Raw genomic sequence first — 19,288 nt, 5'->3', positions numbered from 1 at the left:
CATGAAAGGAATCCAGTAGAATGCTGCAACATGCCAACACACTGCCATTCACATCACAACCACTGGGTGGCCACGCATAGACATATATAGGATAGACATCTTGTGACAGAGTATCTCAAAATCATGTTTAAAAATAAAATAAAACAAAACTGATCATATGGCACTACACAGTTCTGGATATTCCCTAGAGCATTTTTTTGTATTATATTGGAGCATGCTATGATCTCTTTTCTGTTGGACTCCATGGAAAAGAGACAGAAAAACCCTCTGTATGCCTGTTTTACCTAGATATGGAGGTATAGTACAGTTTTATAGACTGCTATAGGTGCCATATTACACCTCCATACAAATGGAAGCAAGTACATAGCCATAAAAAGCAGAGTTCTGTTCATCATGCAGCAAAGTTTTTGCAGTTAATGAGGTCCATTGAGTGCTATGTGGTCCTGTGACATGACGGATGCAGCACAACAGCATATCTTCTTCAGCATATCTTATAAACAAAAGCAATTATGTAAATATAATCTTATATACATTTATCATGTCTGAGGTCTGCTAATACTGTACCCAACCACTTTCATGCAATTTAAAGGGGTATTCTGGTTATATCAAGTTATTCCCTATCCAAAGGATGGGGATAACTATCAGATCTGTGGAGGTCCTACCACTGGGACCTCTACTGATCATTAGAATGGGGGACCCATACCCTGTAGAGCCCTCCTGAAATAGATGTATTTTGGTGATGATGATTGATAAATGATACAATTATTTCAGTTCTCCAAAAGTATCTTACGATCATCTGTATTATAATTAATTCAATTACGTTTGTTTAGCCATTTTTCCTACAAGGAAATATGTCACAATGCACTTAAGTTGTCTAATGGTATATTTTTTAAATATACTGTAAGGGGGGAAATAGGTTAAAAAATAAGCATTACTCACCTCAGCGATCCTCCACCACTGTATTTCCGACACTTACTGTTTCTTCACTGGTCTCCACTTTGAAATCCCAGCTCAATAGAAAGGGAGTGCCTGGAGATGCCTTTTCAGCCAAGATCACCAATCCCATGCAAATGCCTTTCTAATGTTTACCGGATCCATGCTAATTTGTGTTTAATGGTGCTGGCTCAAGACAGGAAATTACAGAAGGTTCCCGGTCAGCCAATCACTAGCAGCGGAGGTCACCTGATTTACAGTAGCACTTCCTTTTTGTTAACCTGGCACCAGAAAGTAGAGATCAGAAAAGACCTGATAAGCATTAAATAAGTGAGTTAAGTAATTCTTATTTTATTTTAACTCTTTCTGCTCCTTATTTAAAAATAGTTTAAGAGAGCATCTTTAATTACAGTACATTTTTGTAAGCACTTAACTTTTTGTCAGATTTTTTGTTACTATTTTTACACTACTAAAGTTGTTAATAGTGATGAGCGGCAGGGGTCATATTTGAATTTGTGATATTTTGCAAATATTTTGGAAAATATTCCTCATATATTCGCAAATCGCATATTCGTTATATTCTACATTCTTTTTTTTTACGCGAAAATCGGCAAGGTAATGATCGTGTAATACTAGAATATTGCTCTCTCAATACAGGCGTGGGTCAAAAATTATTATATAGCACTATAGAATATATGAGTCTTTGGCCCACAAGCAACTTAAGCAGGGAGGAATCATGACTTCAGATGGGAAAAAATGCTAAATATTCAAAAAAACTAATATATAGCACTATATACAATATAGTGCTATATATTCGTAATGATGAATATTCCTAATTTTTTTTTCAATCTGAAGTCATGATTCCTCCCTGCTTAAGTTGCTTGTGGGTCAATGACTCATTGCCCACAAGCAAGAAGCAGGGAGGAATTATGTGATCAGATAGAAAGAAATGACAAATATTCATCATTACTAATATATAGCACTATATTCTAAATATTCGCAAATTTTCGAAGTGCCGATATACGATATTAAGATTCGCTATTTGAATATTCACGCTTAGCACTGGTTGTGATTCTCACTTATTATACAAAACCTTTACAGTAACTGTTTAGCTTATCCTAGGGTATCTGGCAGACCTGGCCCATCCATGTATAAGGCTGGGTTTACACTTTCAAGTTTTTTTATGTCCTTTTTAAAGTCAAAGCCAGGAATAGATCTTTAGAAACTGAGGTCATATAAAAGGGAAAGACAGAGTTGTATTCTCTTTTTAAATCTACTCTTGGTTTTGGCTTTCAAAACTGCATAAAAAACCTGAATGTGCAAACCCAGCCTAAAATGCATGGTCGTTAATTTGAATAGTCATTCCTAATACTTCAATTCCCCTGTAGTGAAGTCTGCAGGGTACATAAGCAACCAGTAGCAAGTTCTGGCAGAATCAGCTGTTTGTTGAATTGTCAGAATTGCTGTGACATACAACTGATTATGGCAGAAGTTTCCACGTTGGAAAGATTGTCTGTGATCAGACTAGCCCTTTAATTATAGCAACAATCAATATATTTAAAACAAATGGAAAACAAAATAAAAATGTTCAAAAAAATAAGTTTAATGTGATAAAACATCTACACAAACTGTACATAAAATAAATAGGTACAAAATACTAACTACTACACCAATCAAAATGCACTAGACATAATATATACTGTATAAATTGATGCCACAGTAGATAGGCTATAGATATATAAAGGTTGAGTTTGTCAACCAACATTTTTATCTATTTCCTTCTATTTTATGTCTGACACACTGTATTATACATAATGTCAGAGTGTTTGCAAGTTATGCTTTTCTCTATGCACATACTATATTATCTAGTGCTCTTTACAAGATGGTAGTTTTTGAAAACGGTTGACTGACAGCCCACATGAAAGATTACAAGATCTTCTCAGCAGTGAAATTGCTACCACAAAGATTGAAATATGCTAAGAAATCAACTAGCATTGTTAAAATGCAAGCCATAACTAAATCTGCTACACATGACTCTCCTCAAAATACTGAGCTAAATGTATTTTTGCATTTTTTAAGTATTTTTGTAAATTGCTCAAAAAACAAATGATGGCCTTCACAAATTTTGACAACAATTATTCAACCAGACTGTTTTACCTTATACATGTTCTTCTTTGTTTTCCTAAATAGTGAAAAAGTCCATAGATTTTAAGTCTAGAGGATTTAAATTGTTTCCAGGGAAAGACATCAGCAGCAAGTTTTCTATCTGTGAGTTTACCCATTTTTGTTTCTACTTTTGGTGCATCATTGACCTCTTGTGCTTCTGTTTATTCTTGTTATTAAGGCATTGCTAAATATGAAATGTCTGCATGCTATTTTTTCTAACATGATGATACCACATTTCTTCTAATTGACATTATATTATCTGTGGTTTTTGGTCTCTTGGGATTTGCTGACATGAGCATTTTTGAATGCAGGAGGTACCAGATTTTGAACCTGCAGTTTTAAAGAATCAAAGATACAATTGGTAGAGTCCTATATCTTTTGCTAATCTACTACAAACCATTACTTACTGCCAGTCTACTAAATGGACTGGCTCCATTTAAATCAATAAAGAGCAGCCAACCAGTTGAAACCTTCTAAATAGTGGTTATATTAATGCCCATATTATATTAATTCAAAATATTTCTACTAGTCTACAAAGGTCTCTACAATACTGCAACTTTATACATCTCTGCTCTTATCTTCATTTACCAACCTAACGATGTTCATAGAGCCAGTAACCTATGACTCATCCTCTGTTATAGTTGGGTTGCACCAAGGATTAGTTCAGAGCTATTTGTAGAGGAAGAAATATCCCTGTCATTAATACTGGCCATATACATTAGATAGAAGTTGGTTGATGGTTGAGCACCAGTTGAACAAACATCTGGTGAACATTCATTTCACAGACATGGCCATACACACATTTGTCCATATTGGCTGTTACAGTTGTTCAAACTGGTTGTATGCCTCCAATGAAATTGGACGTTGAATGAAAGATCTTTATGGGAACGGTCTTTCGTTCACGAACAATCTTTCTTTTATCGAAAGATCTCTCCTCCCACTATTGGACGAAAATATTAAATATGGCTGACTTCTTTTCAAACGATAATGGTCTATAATCTGTCGGCTAAAATTATTGTTAAATTTCAACTGACGAACACTCATCTTGGGTAAAATAATACATTCTGATTAACTTAAGACTAATGTGTATGGCCACCTTAGGCTAATTCACTGGAAATTCAGATAAGGATGCAATTATGTAAATTTTTGGAACTTTATGGATACAGAAGGTGGCAATATAGCAACATGTTGGGTCTTTTTGAACCTCTATCACGCTGCTACTAGAAGAAAAGGTATGAGTTGAATATGGTAATGGTAAGTGTAGCACCTAGAGATGTCCAGATGGTATTTTAAAAGTTACCATATCTAGCTCATAACTCTTCTTCTTGTGCTAGTGTGATAAAGGTCCTCAAGAAATGGGATGTGACCTTCTTGTTTGCTTCTGTTTGCATTAAGTACATTGACTCAGCATTTTTTTCAGTTGAGTGGAAAAAATCTTACTTATAGTCCATATCTGAGTGTGCTGTGAACTGTATCCTCTGCTAGTGCCTCTGTATACAATCGGTGCACAATATGGGCCCTTTGAAGACTAAAAGTGCCATAATTCAGATAAGTACAATGCAGATCTATAATATTCCTATATCCATGAAGACTTACGGTGTAACCCAATTTTGAGGAGCACCAGGTCATATTTGAATTAGAACGGGTTTGGGTCCCCACTGAATAGATCATCATCAATCATCAAGTGTTCATTTCCATAATTTAACTGGAATCCTCCTTTGATTATACCGGTCATCTCACAACAGATTATGAACCAAAATTAGTCCATGCATCTATTATTAGTTATATGGACAGATAGACAGATACAACTATGTGTTGTAGCAGTAGTTCCATGCGTTGTCTGAGATTACATTAATAGAGCATATTCAATGATTTATCCATGAGATTTGTTTACACTTGATTTCTTATGTTAAAAAAGAAAGGAAAAAGGCAGCAATCATGGCAGAATTACGTAAATACAAACTACTTGGCATTAAAGAGTGTAGAGCTTATTAACTTCTTTAATGAGGATGCTTGTGGTAGGAGTAGATGAATTACCCAGCAGTGATTGCTCTAAAAGAAGTACATGACTGGAGGAGATTGAATAATTGAATAATGGAAAGGAAAACATTCTGAAAGCTTTGATGCAGATATCTTAAGAGATACAAAGCAGGAAGTAATCTGTGGAGCTACTTATGACAAATAGCCCTGCTCCAAGACTTTTTATGCAACTGAATACGAAGGGTTACAGTGGATGTGCACCCAGGCACTCAGGTAGTTAGTTAGTTTTTATAGCTAAAGGGAATGTGTTATCTGGAAATTACATATTGTTTAAAAGGTTTGTGCAGTGGCTTAATATTGATAACCTGTCTTTGGGATAGATCGTTAATATCTGCTAAGTGGGGTCCGACTCGCGGAACTCCAGCAGATAAGCTGTTTGAAGAGGTAGCAACACTCATGCAAACTCTGCTTCCTCTTCAAAATTACCTGTGCAGCGTCTCCTTCATAGATTCTGTAATAACAACTGGTCCATCCCATTCAAGTGAATGGGACGAGTAGTTATAATTAAAACAATATAAAAAATCCAGCAGCAGGCTCAGGATAAAATCCAATTTTTTCATTTTTTCATTATAAAATCCATAGGCTGACCAGACAGGCAAGATCATGATTAAGACGTACAGCCGAAACGCGTAGACCTTGCCTGTCTGGTCAGCCTATGGATTTCATAAAGAAGAAATAAAGAAATTGGATTTTATCCTGTGCCTGCTGCAGGATTTTTTATACTGTTCTGATTGATTCCTGCAAGGCTAAGGAGGACGGTGAGCTAAAATCCCCTTTTTCTTATATTTTGAGCTGTTGTAATTACACTGCGCCTCAGCTACAAAGGAGAAAATGTACAGGTTGTTCTGAAAAGGAAGCACAGTTTTCATAAGTGTTGCAACCTCTTCAAACAGCTTATTGGATGGGGTACCAGGATCTGGTATTGAAGACCTATCCTGAGGATGGTTCATCAATATTAAGCCCCTACAAAAATCTAATTTTTATGTAAGACTTTTTTTTCCCCCTCTATTTTTCACATTATTGTTTATATTAACCCTTTCCGGACATCCACCGTACATGTACGGTTGAACTCTGGCCTTTAAAAAAGTGCTGCTCATAAGTGAGTGCAGCGGGTGCCATAATTGCCGGATTTCTGCTGTATTTAATATTTCAGACATTTAACCCTTCCCTTTTCCCATAATTAAAATAAATAAACAATAAAAAAAACATCATATGCATCGCTGCATCCCAAAATGCTATTAAAATATAAAAAAAATTATCCCATACAGTGAAGACTGTTATGGGAAAAAATGGCTAATTCACCATTTTTTGGTTGCTTTACCACCAAATAAAATATAATAAAAAGTGATCCAAATGTCATACATGTTCCAAAATCTGTCAATAAAAACTACAGATTTTCCCCCAAAAAAATAGCTGTCAAACAGGTTTGTAGGCATAACTCCAAAAAAGTAATGGGCGTCAGAATAGAAAGATAAGAGATGGATCAGTTTTATTGATGCCATAAAAATAAACCCAAACAACTGTATTGAAATTGCTTCTTTTTTTTTTTTTATTTCACATCATATGCAATATAAAATGGGGCCATTAGAAAGTACAATTTGTTCTGCAAAAAAAACAAGCCCCTTGTGGCTATGTGAACAGAAAAATTCTGAAGTTTTGGCTCTGGGAAGGCAGGGGGTAAAAAATAAAAATGCAAAAACAGAAAATCACAGGGCTGCTGAAGGGGTTAAAAAATTCTAAAATCCTGTACCATTTCCCCATTGTCCACAAAAACTAATAATAGGCGAACACTTAAGATGGATTTACACAGGCCGACTGAGAGTCCTATTGTCTGGAAGTAAACGTTCCTTCCCAACAGTCGGCTGCTCATTCAGTGAAGAAGACCGCACATTTACATGTAGCGATCTCCTTCACTTTACATAATCAAGGCTTCAGAGCAGCAGATCGCTGTTTAGACCATACAATCTGCTGCTGAGAAGCCATGATTGGTGGTATCTGCATGAACGTTTCGCTCTTTCTTTGGGTGATCAGCAGCAAATTTATACGGCCAGATGAAAGGGAACAACCACTTGCAGGAATGGCCATTCCTGAAAATCTAGACGATTATTGGTGCATCTAAATCCACCTTTACTGATTTGTTCTGATCATATTTCAGCATTAATATCTCAGGCATGCTTACAATGACAAATAAAAATCTGTATACAGTGGATATAACAAGTCTACACACCCATGTTAAAATGTCAGGTTTCCGTGCCGTAAAAAAATGAGACAAAGATAAATCATTTCAGAAATTTTTCAACCTTTAATGTGACCTATAAACTGTACAACTCAATTAAAAAACAAACTGAATTCTATTAGGTGGAGGAACGAAATAAAAAAAAACTAAAATAATGTCCTATAACTGGGGATGTAGCTGTGTTCAGAATTATTAAGGAAAAGGTGAGGCACTCTTGTCTTCTATGTGATAGGGTGCAGGTTGTCTTGACCTCCCGGCCAGACAGAATTAAGTAAATATGACAATCGCACTCGTCATATTTACTTAAATGTGTTCTGAATTAAGCATTCACATTCAAAATCATGTTAACAAGTGGAGAAAATATGGCACAACAGTGACATTACCAAGAACTAGACGTCCCTACAAAATTGCTGAAAAGACGAGAAGAAAACTGGTCTGGGAGGCTACCAAGAGGCCTACAGCAGCATTAAAGGAGCTTCTCTTTTTTTTTTACAGCACAGAAACCTGACATTTTAACAGGGGTGTGCAGACTTTTTTATCCACTGTATATAAAACAGGATCCAGAATTCACAATAGTTGATAGTCATAGGTTATCTACTTCCCATCCCTGCAGCATGATCTCTGCAAAGCTTGCTGGGCAGAGAAGTCCTTTAGAAGTCATCGAGGACAGATCCATAAAAGCTGTCCTATAGAAGTCATTGAGGTCAGCTCCAATCTATTGTGTCTATGGCCCATGTGGTTGCCATAAAGCAAATCTCAAAACATGAAGTCTAAAAAGTGAATGAATTTAGGATTTGTTTAAAATATTAATATCGACATGGAATATGTAAAAATCAAAACTAAGAAACATAGAAACTTGATTTAAAAAGATAGTCCAAAAAGGAGTTACCTTTTAAATTCTTTCTGTACCATGCCAGACCTATGAAGGAAAGCATACTTACCTGTTCCCTACTGCTCAGTTGCTGCTCCGTAGATGCTGGGCTGTCTGTACTGAATTTCAGTCCCAACATATAAAGTTCTGACCCTGAATGTGGTCATGTTTGCCGCTGCTATGCATGACTGGTCGCAGTGGTGACACGTCACTTTAGGATATGTTGCTACTGAGACCAGTAATTGGCTGCAGCAGTGCACATAACTCTGTCCATGATGGAAGTTACCAAGAAGTGGGGAGCAGTCAAATATGCTTCCCATCACATCTCTGGCGGGATAGAGGTGTAATTTAAAAAGTAAAGCAATCCAGGACAACACTATAGGGCATTTTCTGATGACTCATTGCCTTTAAAGAATATACAGGATTTTACTTTTGTTTAATCATATTGTATTGTGTACAAGTTATCAAGGGTGTGAAAATAAATCTTAGAGTCCCAAAACTGATAGGACCACAGAAAGGGATAAAAGACAAAGAAAAAGAAATGTTCAATGGCAGCTATATTTGATTTTTCTGTGATTATAGACGAAAGGTTCATTCACAGAACTACCTGTATAAATATTCTATACATTGGTATGTGCGCAGTTGACTTGGTTGGAGGAACCATATATAAGAATCAGACCAATATACACTTACCTAAAGAATTATTAGGAACACCTGTTCTATTTCTCATTAATGCAATTATCTAGTCAACCAATCACATGGCAGCTGCTTCAATGCATTTAGGGGTGTGGTCCTGGTCAAGACAATCTCCTGAACTCCAAACTGAATGTCAGAATGGGAAAGAAAGGTGATTTAAACAATTTTGAGCGTGGCATGGTTGTTGATGCCAGACGGGCCGGTCTGAGTATTTCACAATCTGCTCAGTTACTGGGATTTTCACGCACAACCATTTCTAGGGTTTAAAAGAATGGTGTGAAAAGGGAAAAACATCCAGTATGCGGCAGTCCTGTGGGCAAAAATGCCTTGTGGATGCTAGAGGTCAGAGGAGAATAGGCCGACTGATTCAAGCTGATAGAAGAGCAACGTTGACTGAAATAACCACTCGTTACAACCGAGGTATGCAGCAAAGCATTTGTGAAGCCACAACACGCACAACTATGAGGCGGATGGGCTACAACAGCAGAAGACCCCACCGGGTACCACTCATCTCCACTACAAATAGGAAAAAGAGGCTACAATTTGCACGAGCTCACCAAAATTGGACTGTTGAAGACTGGAAAAATGTTGCCTGGTCTGATGAGTCTCGATTTCTGTTGAGACATTCAAATGGTAGAGTCCGATTTGGCGTAAACAGAATGAGAACATGTATCCATCCTCTGATGGCTACTTCCAGCAGGATAATGCACCATGTCACAAAGCTGGAATCATTTCAAATTGGTTTCTTGAACATGACAATGAGTTCACTGTACTAAAATGGCCCCCACAGTCACCAGATCTCAACCCAATAGAGCATCTTTGGGATGTGGTGGAACGGGAGCTTCGTGCCCTGGATGTGCATCCCTCAAATCTCCATAAACTGCAAGATGCTATTCTATCAATATGGGCCAACATTTCTAAAGAATGCTATCAGCACCTTGTTGAATCAATGCCACGTAGAATTAAGGCAGTTCTGAAGGCAAAAGAGGGTCCAACATCGAATTAGTATGGTGTTCCTAATAATTCTTTAGGTGAGTGTACATTCCTCCATGAAGCTACAGTAGCAGTAGATGACTGTATATGAGTAGCAAATTGTACTCTGTCCATAAATCATTGGTCTTGGAGATAATACATAGTGTCAGTGGTACACATATGGTCTTCTGTAAAAACAGAATAAAGAATCATATTTAAAAGAATAAACAGTTGATAATTTTTTTCATATTTAAATGGATTCTGAATGTTTTCCTCCAGAAGTTAAATGTTAATAGGCTTGTTTTATGAAGATACCTAAAGACAAATAAAGTGTTCCCCATTCTCTAAGCCTTAGGTATGCTGGATGAAATTAAAGGGATTCTGTCATCAGAATTTAGGCCTATAACCTAAACATATGGCGATGTCCCTAGTAATACCCTGAATCCTAAAGTGACTTTATCACCTTTTGCACCTGTGGCTCTATAATCATAAAAAAAAAGGTTTATATCACCTGTCGCTCACGTCAGAAATGTGTCCAAGGGGACGCCTCATGGTGCAGGGTGCCCGGCTTCAGCCATCTCGTTTAGGTGCCCAGCGCCGCCTTCTGAATTGAAATCACCGCCCTCCCTTTCATTAGATCCGCCTACCTTAGTTCATCGCCACCTCTCTTACGTCCGCTCTCTTCAGCCAGATCCCGCGCGTGCGCACTAGGTATAACCTGATGCGCCTGTGCGGACTACTGGCGTCGGCCGGCGCACTTCGCTCGAACCTGCGGGATCTGGCTGAGGAGAGCGGACATTAGAGAGGCGGCGATGAACTGAGGTAGGCGGCTCTAATGAAAGGGAGGGCGGCGATTTCAATTCAGAAGGCAGCGCTGGGCATCGAAATGAGAAGGCTGCAGCCGGGCCCCCTGCATCATGAGACAACCCCTTGGACACATTTCTGACGTGAGTGACAGGTGATATAAACCTGTTTTTTATGATTATAGAGCCACAGGCGCATTTGATAAAGTCACTTTAGGATTCAGTGTATTACTAGGGACATCGCCATATGTTTAGGTTATAGGCCTAAATTCTGATGACAGAATGCCTTTAAGTATTGGATGATGCCAATCAAATGCCAATCTGCTGATCTGCGAGTGACGCTCTGATGAAGAGAGTCCCATACATAATGAGACCCTTCTTAATGGGAGTAGCTCTGTAATATACAGGTGAAACTCGAAAAATTTGAATATCGTTAAAAATTCATTTATTTCAGTAATGCATCTTAAAATGTGAAACTAACCTATGAAATAGACTCATTACATGCAAAAAGAGATATATCTAGCCTTTATTTGTTATAATTTGGATGATTATGGCTTACAGCTTATGAAACCCCAAAGTCACAATTTTGAGGTACTCTTTGCTCAGGGGGTATGGATTAATTAGCTGACTAGAGCGTGACCGGAAAAAAATTATAAAAAAATATGAGAGCAACAGAAACCAAGATACCCAAAGGTACTGTATGCAAAGTCTGCATATATGTTTCCCAGAGTGGCTGAGCAATGTTGGCTAGATTACAATAATCCTCATGTACAGTATACTTGGTCTCCTTAATGAGAAAGAGGCACCTCCAAGCATACTGTACAATTAAGGCCACTCTGCTAACCCGGGCAATTTTTTCTTGAGACACCCAGTACTCTTGTCCTTTATAAGAGAACTGGATTGCATGTCTCATTTCAAGTTGAGTATTATATATAGGTCTCTCTCTTGCCCGAAACGAATCACAAGAAATTCAGGATGAATTACAAATTGGTAGAATCAAATTGCTCATCTTAGATAGATAGATAGATAGATAGATAGATAGATAGATAGATAGACAGACACAGTAGGGATTTAACATTTGTGAACCCTTTATAACTTTCTATTTCTGCATACATTTTACCTAAAACTACAACAGATTTTGACATAAGTCCTAAAAGTAGACAAAAATATTAGACTTGATAATTTATTTATTGAGGAAAATAATCCTATATCATGTCTTTTAGTGGCAAAAGTATGCAAAACTTTAGCATTAGCAAACAATTAGAAGGTGTTTGTGGAAGTGTATCATGGCATGAGCAAAGGAAATTTCTGAGGACCGCAAAACAGGAGTTGTTGATACTCATCAGGCTGGAAAAGACTGCAAAACAATCTCTAAAGAGATTGGACTCCACCAATTCATAGTCAGACAGACTGTACAAATGGAGGAAATTCAAGACTATTATTGCTAGAGATGAGCGAATCGAAGCTTACAAAGTGGAATTCGATCCGAATTTCAGAAAAAATTCAAATCAGAATGAATATGAATTTCCTCGCGCTTCGTGGAAACAAATCACAATTTTTCCTAAAATGGCAGCTAAAATGAAGGCTACACGTGTGAGGACATGGGGCAAGGAACTGTGGGAAGGCAGGATAACCGATAATGCCATGCATGCAGCCAATCAGCAGCCAGACAGCTCTGTGACGTCACAGCCCTATAAATACGGCAGCCATCTTAGATTCAGACATTTTCCAGTGTTTTAAGTGCAGTGACAGACGTGAGAAGGCGCTAGGAACAGCAATCGGAAAAACCTCATTGTGAAAAAAGCAATTGAAAAAAACTATTTATTACTGCAGGGAAAGTATAGGTAGGAATCAATTCACAGCATCTTAGTTCAGGGAGAGACGTCAGAAGGCGCTATGGACATTGCTAGAAAAGCGATTTACAAGTGCAGGAAAAGGATAGGGAGGAATCATTTCACAGCATCTTAGTGCAGGGAGAGTCATCAGAAGGCGCTAGGGACAGTGCTAGAAAAGCAATTTACAAGTGCAGGGAAAGTGCAGGGGATCCAAATAGCCATTATACAGCTCTGTCATTCCAGCAATTTGTTTTTGTTTCTAGTGTTGGGCGCAAATATTCGAATTACAACTTTTAATCGTAAATATCGCCACTTTGAGAATTTGCTAAGATTTTTAATATTGTGATATATATTCGTAATTTCGAATATTCTAGATTTTTTTTCCCATCAGTAACCTCCCTTCTTGCTTGTGGGTTAATGAGAAGGATGCAATGTCTTTGTCTGAGCCTAGAAACATCCCTAGCAACCAATAGGAATGTTGCCTACCCCTTACTATATAAGAACCTCCCCAGCAGCCATTTTATACAGTTTTTTTAAAGTTTCGAGAGAGACAGCAGTGTCATTGCTATGCTCTGTGCTTTGCTGTGTCATTAAATTAGATAGTTAGTTAGTTAGCTTATATATATAATGCAGATAGTTAGTGGGAGATAGTCAGTGTAGGCTAGATTGTTATATAGTGTAGCTTCCAGTGCAGGTTGTTAGGTAGTGTGATAGGTTCTGCTATACATTCATACATGCTACAGACATAGTGCTGTGATGTCACAAGTTCACAACAATATTTAGTGCATCAATCAGTAATATGTAGTCAGACCTAATGAAATGTGAAGTTGCCTGTATTTCTCCAAAATATATGCATCATTAATTGCCAATTTGCGTAATTGTGAATATATTGGGGCACTTTATCTGTATATAAAGCTGTTGTAATGTTCTGCCATGCCAACCATTTTCTCCAGTCTCAGAAAACTTCTAGCAGCTTGAAAAATGTAGGAAAAGTGACCCATGCCTGTATTGCTTACGCAATACGCGCATATTACATTGCCGATTTTTGTAATCAAGAAAATAATTGTGAATTCTCGAATGTGTGAATTTATGACGAATATTCACCTAAATATAATCAAAATATTGCAACTTATATTCCCCTGCCGCTCATCACTACTTATTATTGGGGTACTAGTGCTATGTAGAAAAGCATTTAGTGACCTATTTTAGTACAAAAAGAAAAATATATACGCACTTCACTGTTGCAATTAATTGTGGTAAAAGCGTTTAGTGGTAAAAGCGTTTATATACGCATTTCACATCTACAGTTATTTGTTGCAAAATTGTCTAGTGGTCTATTTCAGTACAATTTAAAAAATATACGCACTTCACCATTGCTGATATTTGAGGCAAAAGTGTTTAGTGGCCTATTTCAGTACAAAAATAAAAATATATTCTCAGTTCACTTCTGAAGTAACGTGTTGAAAGCATTTAGTGGCCTATTTCAGTACAGAAAGAAAAATATATACACACTTCACTACTCCAGTTATTTGCGGCGAAAGCCAAATGGAAAAGGATTTAGGAAAACTAGAAGAATGGTCAGAACTCTGGCAACTGAAATTTAATGTGGATAAGTGCAAGATAATGCACCTGGGGCGTAAAAACCCAAGGGCAGAATATAGAATATTTGACACAGTCCTGACCTCAGTATCTGAGGAAAGGGATTTATGAGTAATTATTTCAGAAGACTTAAAGGTGGGAAGACAATGTAATAGAGCAGCACGAAATGCCAGCAGAATGCTTGGATGTATAGGGAGAGGTATAAGCAGTAGAAAGAGTGAAGTGCTTATGCCACTGTACAGAACACTGGTGAGACCTCACTTGGAGTATTGTGCGCAGTACTGGAGGCCATATCTCCAGAAGGATATAGATACTCTAGAGAGAGTTCAGAGAAGAGCTACTAAACTAGTACATGGATTGCAGGATTGCAGGATAAAACTTACCAGGAAAGGTTAAAGGACCTTAACATGTATAGCTTGGAAGAAAGAAGAGACAGAGGGGATATGATAGAAACTTTTAAATACATAAAGGGAATCAACTCGGTAAAGGAGGAGAGCATATTTAAAAGAAGAAAAACTACCACAAGAGGACACAGTTTTAAATTAGAGGGGCAAAGGTTTAAAAGTAATATAAGGAAGTATTACTTTACTGAGAGAGTAGTGGATGCATGGAATAGCCTTCCTGCAGAAGTGGTAGCTGCAAATACAGTGAAGGGGTTTAAGCATGCATGGGATAGGCATAAGGCTATCCTTCATATAAGATAGGGCCAGGGACTATTCATAGGATTCAGATATATTGGGCAGACTAGATGGGCCAAATGGTTCTTATCTGCCGACACATTCTATGTTTCTATGTTTCCTGCTGGTTTTCCTCCAGGATTGGCCTGTATTTAGCCCCATCTATCTTTTCATAAAAAATAAAAAAAAGGAAGGTATATGGAAGAAGATAAAGAACTAGCTGACTGCCTCATTGAATACTTCTGTTCAGTTTTTACAAAGGAAAAGTACCTCAGTTAGGAAGGAAGACTAATGAATCTTTTGATGCATGTGTCTTTATAGAGGAAGAGGTTCTAAGTCAGCTGTCTAAAATTAATACAAATAAGTCACAGGGGCCTGATGGGATACACCCAAAGCTATTAAAAGAGCTCAGCGATGAACTAGCAAAACCATTAACAGATTTATTTAACTAATCACTGGTAACATGAGTCGTCCCAATAGATTGGAAATTAGCAAATGGTGTGCCCATTCACAATAAAGGTAGTAGGGAGAAATCGGGCAACTATAGGCCAGTAAGTCTGACATCAATAGTGGGGAAATTAATGGAAACCATACTGAAGGAGAAGATTGCGGAACATCTAAAATTCCATGGATTGAAAGATGAAAAACAGCATGGGTTTACTTCAGGGAGATCATGTCAAACGAATATTATAGATTTTTTAAAAAATGGGTGACTAAAATAATGGCGGAGGTGCAGTAGACATTGCTTATCTAGACTTTAGTAAGGCTTTTGATACTGTCCCACATAGAAGGCTTATCAATAAATTGCAGTCTTTGTGCTTGGACTCCCATATTGTTGAATAGATTAGGCAGTGGCTGAGGGACAGACAACAGAGTTGTAGTCAATGGAGTATATTCAGACCATGGTCTTGTTACCAGTGGGGTACCTCAGGGATCTGTTCTGGGACCCATATTGTTTAATATCTTTATCAGCGAAATTGCAGAAGGCCTCGATGGTAAGGTGTGTCTTTTTGCTGATGACACAAACATGAGGGATACACCAAATCGAAAAGGATTTAGGAAAACTAAAGCAATGGTCAAAAATCTGGCAACTAAAATTTAATGTTAATAAGTGCAATGCACAGTCCTACCCTCAGTAACTGAGGAAAGGGATTTACGGATCATTATTTCAAAAGACTTAAAGGTAGGCAGACAATGTCATAGAGCAGCAGGAAATGCTAGCAGAATGCTTGGGTGTATAGGGATAGGCATTAACAGTAGAAAGAGGGAGGTGCTCATGCCGCTCTACAGAGCACTAGTGAGACCTCATTTGGAGTATTGTGCTCAGTACTGGAGACCATATCTCCAGAATGATATTGATACTTTGGAGAGAGTTCAGAGAAGAGCTACTAAACTAGTACATGGATTGCAGAATAACACTTACCAGGAAAGATTAAAGGACCTTAACATGTATAGCTTGGAAGAAAGACGAGACAGAGGGGATATGATAGAAACCTTTAAATACATAAAGGGATTCAACAAGGTAAAAGAGGAGAAAATATTTAAAAGAAGAAAAACTGCTACAAGAGGACATAGTTTTAAATTAGATGGGCAAAGGTTTAGAAGTAATATCAGGAAGTATTACATTACTGAGAGAGTAGTGGATGCATGTAATAGCCTGCCTGCAAAAGTGGTAGCTGCAAATACAGTGAAGGAGTTTAATCATGCATGGGATAGGCATAAGGCCGTCCTTCATATAAGATAGGGCCAGGGGCTATTCATAGTATTCAGTATATTGGGCAGACTAGATGGGCCAAATGGTTCTTATCTGCCGACACATTCTATACTTCTATGTTTCTATGTTAGCCCTATTGGGGACAGTTGGATGCTAATATCTGTAAAGCACTGCAGAATATAGTAGTGCTATATAAGTGCATAAAATAAATAAATAAAATAAAAATAAACAAAGACACCAAGTGCATGTAATAGCCTGCAAGATCTCAAAGGAACCCAATGTAAACTCTGAGCTACAAAAAAATGCCGACGTTTCGCCAGTAATCTGGCTTCTTCCTTCATCCCCGGAAGAAGCCAGATTACTGGCGAAACGTCGTTGGGTTAGGAGGCGGCTGAGAGATCGACACATGATCCAGGGTATGAATATCTTTCTTTAATCACCAAGTTTTGTGCCCTTCCATTTTGCCTTTGCTGCTGCATAGCTTGGGGCCTGCTGTTTAAATCGGTCTTGGTGGCTTTTTCTAATTTTTTTTGATCTTGCATCATTCTTTTCCCTGGTCTCTTGGTGTGCTGACCTCTCGGCCCCCTCTTGGGCCTTGTTCCTCATCCTTGTATCCCACCTTTGTGCTGCCTTTTATCATTATGTATGTAATTTTCTTACATTGTCAATAAAGTTTATTCGATTTTCACTTTGTGAAGATTGCGGTTCAATATTTGGGTGATATTAGTGGCTCCACGTCGTGCGAGTCAACAATTTTTGTGATCTATTCCTGTCCGGTATTAATTGGGTGGCCCTTACTATACAAGTTGCACGTATTGAGAAAAAATATGCGCATCATTAATTGCTGAAAATTCAAAGCTGAAAGTGCAAATATATTGGAGCACTCTATCTGTATATAAAGCTATAATAATGTTCTGCCGTATCAATCATTTTGTCCAGTGTCAGGAAACTTATACCAGCTTGAAACCCACGCGAATAATACATTGCCGATTTTCACAATCAAGAATATAATCTTGATTTCTCGAATTCGCGAATTTGAATATTGCCCCTGCCGCTCATTACTATTCATCAATTAACTAGATTAGGAGTTGATATTGTGTAGGACGTTCTGAAGGCTTTAGGTCTGTTTTTAATGAAATATCAAGAGTGCAAACTGCTCGGCGACAAGTGAGAATATTAATTATAATAATTGAAAGGGCACTAATATAACCTTCGTAAATACATAGTCTTGAACATCTGACTCTGTGAAGTGATGGCACTTATAATCCGTCTTCTAATGTCCCACTATTTCAGGAAACTAAATAATCTGAATTTGTGAGCTGGAAAATATCCACTTAGAAATTGGAAAACAGCACAGGGTACTAAAAGAGCAAAATTACATGCTATGTATAACAAGCTTGCTGTCAATTGCAAAATCTCGATGGGGGACTATACCATAGATTTCCCAGTCGACTATCATATTTTGGAAGGAAAACATGACTAATATGCAGTTTATAAATGTAACTGTCATTTTATTTTACATGGTGCATATATTTTAATTCCCAATCTTAGCCTATGTAAATGCTAGTTAATATATGATTAAGTAAAATCATGCCAACATCCCACATACCTTAATTAGTACATATAGTGCCAAAAAAAGTATTCATTCCTCTTGAACTTTTCCAGTTATTCACGTTTGATTTTATAAGATAGACCAACACAAAGTAACAAGTATGTGTAGAATAAAAAGAAAATAACACGTTTTTCAAAATTTTTAATAAATAAAAATCTGAAAGTGTGGCGTACATTCAGCGCCCCTGAGTCATCACTATATAGGACCACTTTTCACTGCAATTCCAGCTATTAGTCTTTTGGGATATGTCTCTACCAGCTTTGCAAATTTAGATGCTGAAATTTTTGCCCATTCTTCTTTGCAAAATAGCTTAAGCTCAGTCAGATTGGATGGAGAATGTGTGTGAACAACAATTTTCAAATCTTGCCACAGATTCTCAATGGGATTTTAATCTGGACATTGACTGGGCCATTCTAAAACATGAATATGCTTTGATTTAAACCATTCCATTGTAACTCTGGCTGTATGTTTAGGGTCGTTAGTCAATGGAGAACATTCAAAACAAGGTCATGTTACCAGTGGGGTTCCACAGGGATCTGTACTGGGACCAATTTTGTTTAATATCTTCATAAGTGATATTGCAAAAGGCCTCGATGGTAAGGTTTGTCTTTTTGCTGATGACACAAAGATATGTAACAGGGTTGATGTTCCTGGAGGGAAACGCCAAATGGAAAAGGATTTAGGAAAACTAGAAGAATGGTCAGAACTCTGGCAACTGAAATTTAATGTGGATAAGTGCAAGATAATGCACCTGGGGCGTAAAAACCCAAGAGCAGAATATAGAATATTTGACACAGTCCTGACCTCAGTATCTGAGGAAAGGGATTTAGGAGTAATTATTTCAGAAGACTTAAAGGTGGGAAGACAATGTAATAGAGCAGCACGAAATGCCAGCAGAATGCTTGGATGTATAGGGAGAGGTATAAGCAGTAGAAAGAGTGAAGTGCTTATGCCGCTGTACAGAACACTGGTGAGACCTCACTTGGAGTATTGTGCGCAGTACTGGAGGCCATATCTCCAGAAGGATATAGATACTCTAGAGAGAGTTCAGAGAAGAGCTACTAAACTAGTACATGGATTGCAGGATAAAACTTACCAGGAAAGGTTAAAGGACCTTAACATGTATAGCTTGGA

The 19,288-nt window shown here is 37.7% G+C and overlaps 1 protein-coding gene across 1 annotated transcript in view; it reads left to right on the top strand.

Moving 5' to 3' along the window:
* The window catches only part of CSMD3 (CUB and Sushi multiple domains 3), a 1,177,406-nt gene that overhangs the window by 182,133 nt on the left and 975,985 nt on the right, over window positions 1-19,288 (top strand). The window contains exon 5 of the mRNA XM_040431881.1: window positions 3,124-3,201. Coding sequence (XP_040287815.1) covers window positions 3,124-3,201 — 78 coding nt within the window. The remainder of the gene's footprint in view (window positions 1-3,123; window positions 3,202-19,288) is intronic.

The sequence above is a fragment of the Bufo bufo genome, chromosome 5 (genome assembly GCF_905171765.1).
Source record: "Bufo bufo chromosome 5, aBufBuf1.1, whole genome shotgun sequence".
NCBI classification, from domain to species: Eukaryota; Metazoa; Chordata; class Amphibia; order Anura; family Bufonidae; genus Bufo; species Bufo bufo.
This window is presented reverse-complemented; position numbering and strand designations above follow the sequence as displayed.